At 29.3% G+C, this 9009-nt stretch overlaps 1 protein-coding gene across 1 annotated transcript; it reads left to right on the forward strand.

Moving 5' to 3' along the window:
* Positions 1-5945: 5945 nt before the first annotated feature.
* On the forward strand, positions 5946-7637 carry LOC107028738 (protein FAF-like, chloroplastic). The gene has a single exon (XM_015229922.2). The coding sequence runs from the start codon at positions 6081-6083 to the stop codon at positions 7530-7532; it is 1452 nt and encodes a 483-aa protein (XP_015085408.1). The 5' UTR covers positions 5946-6080; the 3' UTR covers positions 7533-7637.
* The last annotated feature ends 1372 nt before the right edge of the window (positions 7638-9009 follow it).

The following is a 9009-nucleotide window of genomic DNA, read 5'->3' on the forward strand; positions in this document are numbered from 1 at the left end:
TTCACGAGACGAACTGGTTAATTGCTAAGGTCTTAAGAGACGTCCATGAAAAATTTCAGTCATTTTGTTTTGGGAATTTTGAATCACAAAAAGTATGTGGACTATAACACACAAAAATTGGCAAAATCTGCAATTACGTATTTTGGTGCTCGTTTGAACTTGAAAATATACCCGTTTTCGCCGCGGGAGAAAGTGGGTCCATATCTAAGGTCTTAATGGATATCTATGAAATCTTTTGGTCATTTTATTTCGAAAATTCTGTATCACAAAAAATTTGTGGACTATATCACATGAAATCGATAAAATATGCATGTACATGCTATGAGGCTCATTTGAACTTGAAAAAGTGCATGTTTTCCCCGTGGGAAGAACTTGAAACATAGTTAAGGTCATAACAGACGTCCATGAAATATTTCAGTCATTTTATTTTGAAAATTTTGGATCCAGAAAAATTCATGGACTATAGCACACGAAAATTGATAAAATGTGTGTTTACCTGCTTTAGGGCTCGTTTGAACTTGAAAATGCTCTTGTTTCTCCCGCGGAATAAATAGGTCCATTGCTAAGATCTTAGCGGACGTCCATGAAAAATTTCAGTCATTTTGTTTCGGATGACAAAAAATTTGTGGACTTATAACACATGAAAAATCAAAAAAATCTGTTTTTACCTGCTTTGGGGCTCGTTTGAACTTGAAAATCATGTTTCCTCGCAGGACGAACTGGGTCCATAGTTAAGGTCTTAACGGACGTTTATGAAAATTTTCGGTCATTTTGTTTTGAGAATTTCAAATCACAAAAATCTATGGAATATAGCAGACGAAAATCGGTAAATCTTTGAACTTGAAAATGCGCTTGTTTTTCCTGCGGGGCGAACTGCTCCATTGTTAAGGTCTTAAGTGACGTCTGTGAAAAATTTCGGTCATTTTATTTTGAGAATTCTAGATCACAAAAAATCTATAGACTATAGCACACGAAAATCGATAAAATCTGCATTTTCTTACTTTGGGACTCGTGTGAACATGCATATGCACTTACTTTCTCCACTGGATGAACTAGGTCCATGGCTAAGGTCTTGACCGACGTTCATGAAAATTTTTTCTGACATTTTATTTTGGAAATTCATAATTAAAAAGAACTCATAAATTATAGCATACGAAAATTGATAAAATCCCCTATAATAAAGATGTATGTATAAATATGATAAATACAATCGTTTAACATCTCAAAATTATCATTTTCCCTTAACATCTCAAAATTATTGTTTGAATGATAATTACTCAAACTAAAACTATAATTTTTCAAATAAGATCTAAAATTATATTTGTAAAAATTAGGCAAATCACATACTCTAAGGGACAAATTATATTTTATCCCTATTATATCTATATTTACCAAAAATCCTCCTTTTTAGAGTAATTCAGATACTTAAAATAACATAACGATACTTAAATTATAAGTTTGCAAAGTAGCCTTAGAACCATTACTCTTACAAATATATCCTCCCATTTTCTTTTCATTTCTTTGTAATATAATTGCCTAAAAGAAGTTTTATCTATGCATAATAAAGGAATAGTAAAGGTGGATATTTTGATAAATATAAAGTGAATTTCAAATAGTTACTCTTTCCGATCAAACAAGTTTCATTTCTCGAGAGTTAATTATATTTTGATATATAAATTTTGATATATGTATTTTTTTACTTAACAGATATCAACGAAGTATAATTATAGTACTTTTTTTTGATAGTTTCTAAATATTTAAATTTAAAAAATTGTTTAATTTATTAATCTAATTTAATTTAAGTACGTATAAAAATAAAAAAATAATTTTTGAAAAATAAAATGTGACAAATATTACAAAGAAAGTATACATTCGTTGGTTCATTGTGTTCTATATGTACAAATTATTTCACATATGTGAATGATAATGATAATGATAATAATTCCTACCAATTTGGAAACTTTATCGGTGTATTCAAAAAATAATATGTATAGTGGTTATGATATTTTTAATCTTTTAATTTGTTTGATAAAATTTTCAGCTTATATATGATTTATCAGATATGTATTAGTTATACTACACACTTAAATCAGTATTATAGGGTGTATAAATAATACCTAATAAATCATGATTTTTGCAATACCACGATTAAGCAAGCATGATTAACAATAATATTGTCCTTAATTAACAAATCAAATCAAATAGATAAGAAATAATTTCAATATAATTAATTTCAAACATGAATATATCATTTATTTTGTTTGTATAAATTATATATAAGATCCATTAATTAAGCTCTTTTTAAAAGCTTAATCAAAGCAAGTATTGTTGAAGAGGAATATCTTCACTTTTATACATAATTTGATTCAATTTGTTTGGAAGTACAATACAAATGAGTGCTAACATATAATATTTTTGTAATTTTCTAATAAATGTAAATTTGAAATTTGAAATATTGAACTAATCCATTTAAATTCAATTTTAAAAGTTTAATTAAATTAACTCTCGTAATAATAAATATGAGTGATTTTCACGTAACAAATTATGTCTATTTATAAGTTCAAAGGGCAAAATAACAAAAAAAAAAATTCTCAATAAAAGGGAGATGGGTCACTATGAATAATTTAGTTCTAGGAACTTCAAAAAATCAGATATTTTCTTGAAATGACCAATTAAACTATAGATAAACTTTTTTTTAAAAAAAAAAATAAAACATGGAAGAACCTTGTTCCAAATACCAAGAATATTACCTAAAAATCCAAAGCATATGAACAATTCACTTAGGCCAATTACCCTACAATTAGTTGAATAACAATAACCATATACTATTATGATTTATGTAGCTTATGGATGTATAAATTGTTCCTTTTGATGAATGAACTATGCCATATATATTGATAAATTATGAAAGTTTGGGGTTCTTATTATTATTTTTTTATTTTTATGTTTTTTTTATCGATACCTAAGTGATAACGAATTTGGATAGTTTTTTTTGTGGTCAATTCCATCAATTTTAGTTGAGACAATTTTTACGGGTTCATTTCCAACTCATCTAACTTTTTTCTTTAATAAAAAATCAAACAAATAACAATTTAGACAAGTGAAAGTTGCTCGGATGGTAAATATCCCGCACTTCCAACCTTAAGCAAATGTGGGAGCTATGGAGGGGAGGAATACATGATAATAATATTAATAATAATTCATCTGTGAAAACAATCAAGTATATCTCTATATGATTTTTTTTTAAAAGCAAAAAAATAATTTAGAATTATTTATTTTACTTCCATGTTAAGAATTTGAATTAATTAAGATTTACGATTGCGTAAATACTCATATAAAGAATACCATTATTTAATATGTTTTTCTTACATTCACCACTCAAACTCGAAAAATTTATTTAAAGACAGAAGAAATTCTATCTATCTTGTCACAACCTTAGTGTTGGAGTCGATACAATGACACTTGACAGAATCTTATGCTCACTTTCCATAACCTCTGGTCTCTTTTTTCCACTACATTTTTAATAATACGATTATGAGGTATCAAGTGGATAGATTGAGATGATTTTGAGCAGATTAAAATCGATCTAAAAAGATATTGACCTGCACAAATATTTCTTGATGAATATTTGAAATGGTTGCGCTAAAATGGGCCAAAATGTAGATCATAAACTAATTAAATTTTCGATCATTTTTTACCAAGTTTTAATTATTTTATTTGAATTTTGAAGTATCTTATAATTTTTTCATTATGAGTATATATTAGTTAAGAATATAACAAGGGTTTGTCTTGGCACTAAAAAAATACTTTGATTTAAACGAATACTTCAAAGGAGTTGCTCGAGTGATACGCATTTGTCACTTTCAAATGTGATATTATAAATTCTGAGTCAAAAAAAAAAAATGAAAGTTCCTAAAGAGTGATAGTAAAAAAAAAAAAAGTTCGCCACCCTATTATTTATATACCAATCTTTTTTTTCTTTTTGGTTTATTAAATATGTTACAAATGCTTTGTGACCTAAAATATTCTAAATATTAATCTAATTACACATTGAGTATGCAATTAAGTAGCATTTATAACAAATTTTAAATTGTATTCTTGTGCCAAAATAAAGCATGAGTTGACTTAAGGAGACAATTAGTACAAATCTTTTTGATAGAGGAAACTTTAGACATATAATATTTCCTAATCCTTTGATTTGTCTGTGGAAATAATTTTTAAAAAAAGTCCTATGTCCATAACTTTAGATTAATGTTTTAATTAATGCATCATTATACGAGGTATATATATAATATTACCAAAAGATTCTATTCTTTTCTTTGTCGTTAGAAATTATTATTAAGATAAGTTGATCACTAGATTGTCATCAATAAAAATTCGTTTTATGCATTCGTGCTCCACATTCATAAAACACTTTACTCGATCAAAAAGATATATTTAACTACAAACTTTTCGATGTTAAAGAAAAAATGCTTTAAACCATCATCAACGTCAACACACTGATAAGGGGAGCAATATGGAAAGCGACACACCACATGACTCTTCTCAGTGGACAAATTACAGAAATCACATATTTTTAAGGTAAATTACAATCTATCCCTTAAAACTTTATAATTACAGAAATTTCTCAAAACGGATACAATAATATAAGCGTTGATATATTAAAAAGAGTGTCGGATGCATTTACGGCTAAAAAATCAAAGCGTTGATACATTAAAAAGATGATCGGGTATATTAATGGAGGGTTTAGATACATTAATGGCCAAAAAGTCAAAGTGTTGATACATTAAAAAGAGGGTCGGATACATGCGTCGATACATTAAAAAGAGGGTTGAATACATTAATGAAATTTTTGACTTAAGAGAAAATGAGAAATTATGGAGATTTATAAAACTTATAGGGGATAATGACAATAAGTAAACTAAAAGGTGAAATTTCTGTAATTATTCTAAAAAAAAAAGAATATGTTGAATCGAGACAAGAAACTATCATAAGCCCGTCAACAAGCAAAATGATTTTAATCAAAATATTTTTGATAAATTTTATAAATTTGTAACTTATTAATAAAGACTCATGAGGGAACAAATTTCTCATGATTTAGAATATGCTCCATTCCACCTTAGATAAAGTATTACTTTGCTTGTTCCTTAAGCCATTTTTCATCGTCTAGCCATCACTTCTTCTCATTTTAACTAAATTTGTACTAATGTTTTATTTTTAATTATAAATAAATATAGTTTGCATTCTTTGAAATGCTCTTTTAGGGTGCAAAAATTAAAGAATATTCAAGCATGGGGAAAATAGTAAGCGTATAGCTAAATTATATATAGCACTTAGTGTTTATCGAGATTTCGAGAGGATAGAAATTATGAATAGTTTAAAGTATTTTTACTTTGAAACTTGCTTTAATTTTATTGATTGCTAGACGACATTCTTGATATGCAATTGCAAGTAAGTATTCATAATATGGTTGGTAAATTGAAGAAAAGATGGTAAGTGACCTATTGGAACATTAAATTTACACCTTCGATATATAAAATTCGAATATATAATTATCTAGGAAAAAACACTAGAGAGTACGGTAAATAACAATTTGAACTATCACTGTTTCGTGAGTTTCACACTCTAACTAGCTAATAGCTAGATGGTTCCTTTCCTATTTGAATTATCATTATCTATGTATTAGAACACACTTCGAAATTAATAAGATCAGCTATCAGTTGTTTCATTTTCCGATCCACATAAATAATGACAGTCCGATAAAAAAAAAGAAACATTTAATAGTTAAAATATGAAGCTCGCATAAATAATAATTCGAATGAATTTTCGATCATTATTAAAAACTTAATAAAAGGTTTTTTTTTTTTTTAATCATGAGGGTCCCTTGCACAAGATTCCATTAGGCATTTTTGGAGTCCTACAAATACCCTGACAATCCCCTGCCATTTTTATTTGCATTCACAACATCAACCAAAAACATCCCATACTCCAATAAACCAATAATTCTATCCTAAAACACATCTATATTCTTCTCATATTATATAATTACTAGACTGTGTAATTACTAGACTACAACGAAAATGTCAATACCTAGAATGGAAGAAATGGAAACACCACATTTGTGTAAACCACCAACACCACATATGCCTAAGACAAAGGGCATAATGTCAATTCTTGGATTAGATACTCAAAGAGGCAAATCAAATGTAACCTCTATTAGAAGAACATTTTCAGCTGATATGTCATCTAAACAATGGCTTACACAAAATGGTTTTTTCTCTCCAATTAAAAAGATTGCTTCATCTAAAGATCTTGCGCTTTCAACCTCCTCTGAGGAAGAAGAAGAAGAGGAGGAGGAGGAGGAGCTCGCAAGACGAAAAACATCATTTGATGTTTGGAGTTTAATTTTGTCACAAAAGAAAAATGATGATCTTCAAACTCCATATATTCACCCTCTTGTTAAAAGATCAACAAGTTCTTTGAGTGAAAAGAGTCTTGAAATTTGTACTGAAAATCTTGGGTCGGAGAATGGCTCTGATGGTTTTTCCTCCTACGCTCCTTCTGAGAATGAAGATGTAGATAAGGAAAAACACGACCACCATCACCACTATCACCACCACCATCAATACTGCTCGCAATTCATTGAGGAATTGCGAGTAGTAAAGTATAATAATAGCAAGAGACCATCATCATCTTTTCCTCCTCCAATCACTTCCTTGGCTAGAGGGGACAACAAGCCTTCTATTCAAATGCAATCTCGACGCCAAGATGGTAAATTGATTCTTGATGTTGTTTCTATTCCTCATCGAAATAATTTCCATGCACATCGCCTTGATGGTCGTCTTCTTCTAACCTTAGTTGATAATAGTACTTCCACTTCATCATTAGAAAAAGAGATGGAGGCTTATGGTGAAGATTTTGATCAACTTTTCGACGTTATTGATGATAATACACCTCAAAATGATTATGTAAGTGATGATTGTCTTGAAAAAGAAGAAGAAGAAAAGGGGATCATTGTGATGGAACAAAACCCAAGATTGTCAAGTGGGGTAAAAACTATGATGAGGTTGTTAGATTCTCCGATCGAAATAAGGAAAAAGTCAATTCAATTCCCAATTGAGACAAAATTTCCCAAAATCTCCCTCGAACTGAAAGATCATTTGGGGCTAGGAAACAAGACTTGTGTAACGTGGTCTAAAAAGTTTAGTAAAGTTGTCAACTTGACAGGATCTGTGGATTCAACTGAACTAACTGATCAGGAGGTAAGTCAAATAATCTCAGTTCCTCAGTCGACGACGGCCTCTTTCAATGCCTATGAGTATTTTTGGAGGAAGAATCCTACAATTGCAGAAAAATGCAACAACTATACCACTAAGCAAGTTGTTGTTGCATCCAATAGTACTACTCCCAATGCTAAGAGTACAACAAAAGTAGCAACATATATGAATTATTTGGTACCTTTGCAAAGAGGATGCAAAGAGCAAAAGAGGTCTTTACTAATTTGGGAGCCTTACTGCATTGCTACCTCTTGATGACCACCAAATGTTTTATCAAGTCCTAATTCAACTAATTAACAATTAAAAAAAAATTAATATGTAAAACTATATAATATGTATTATTATTAAGATTTTTATTTTCCTCTCTAAGTCTTGACTAGTTTTTACTCTTTTGTCAAAAAAGAGTTTTGTGTAGCCAAGTAACAAAGAGAGAGATCATTATTTTATTTACAATCATCCAATTTTGTATAAGCTCTTCCTTCATTTATTTAAAATATAGTTATTTCGTATTTGAAATCAACTGACTTGACTATTCGTGTTGCATAAGACTCATTAAAAGAAGTAATGTTACCTAGTTACCTATATAGATTATGATGATGTTAGTACTAAGTTATTAGCCAAAAGATATGGTAACCTATCAATTTGGTGGTGGATCTAGCCTATATTGTACAAGTTCACGAGAATTTAGTAGTTTTTGTCTAGCCTAAACCGTTTATGGACAAGTAATTTTTGAACGGGTTATTAATTCGACTATTTATTTTACACGAATTATCTCTACTTCAAATGGTTTTTAATTTTTTACCCCTTATATTACTATTCACCTATTTTATTTTATTTTGGTAGATCAATTTATCCTTATCTATTACCTAATTCACTTAATATAAATCGAGAGAACTGTTGTCTCGCCCGATGTAAGTTTTGTAGAATTAAGTTATGTGACATAAGCTGTAGTATTTCTATATATGATTGATTTGCTCAATATATATTTAGAGAACTTTTGTCTCGCTCGGCATAAGTTTTATATATAGCAGTACGATATAACTTGTGAAATACTATGTTGTAAAAATACAAATTTATGCTCATAAAATATATATATTTTTTCGATATCTACGATATTTTTGGTCCCACTTTTTTTTTTTATTACGGTATATATGGAATTGAACAATGAATAGGCACAATTTGATAGTAGAGAATCAATCCTCTCACGCTATTGTAGAATATGGCAAAAATGGAACTCGTACGGAAGGGGTCTATATTAAGGGCGGAACTAGTAAGGATCGAGGGAGTTCATCTGAATCATATTCGGCGAAAAAATTACACTATGATATATATTGAAAAGTATATTTTATGTGTAATATAATAGATGTTAAACCCACTTTGATCAATTTATGTTGTCTATAATTTTATATAGGAATAATGCATAAGTACCCCCTCAACCTATGTTCGAAATTTCAGAGACACACTCATACTATACTAAGGTCCTATTACCCCCCTGAACTTATTTTATTAATAATTTTCTACCCTTTTTTGGCCTACGTGGCACTATCTTGTGGGCCCAACGTTGGTTGACTTTTTTTTTCCAAGCTAATGCCACGTAGGCCGAAAAGGGGTAGAAAATTATTAATAAAATAAGTTCAGGGGTAATAGGACCTTAGCATAATATAAGTGTGTCTCTGAAATTTCGGGACATAGATTGAGGGAATACTTGTGCATTCTCCCTTTTATATATATA

This window comes from Solanum pennellii, chromosome 1 (assembly GCF_001406875.1).
Source record: "Solanum pennellii chromosome 1, SPENNV200".
Classification (NCBI taxonomy): Eukaryota; Viridiplantae; Streptophyta; class Magnoliopsida; order Solanales; family Solanaceae; genus Solanum; species Solanum pennellii.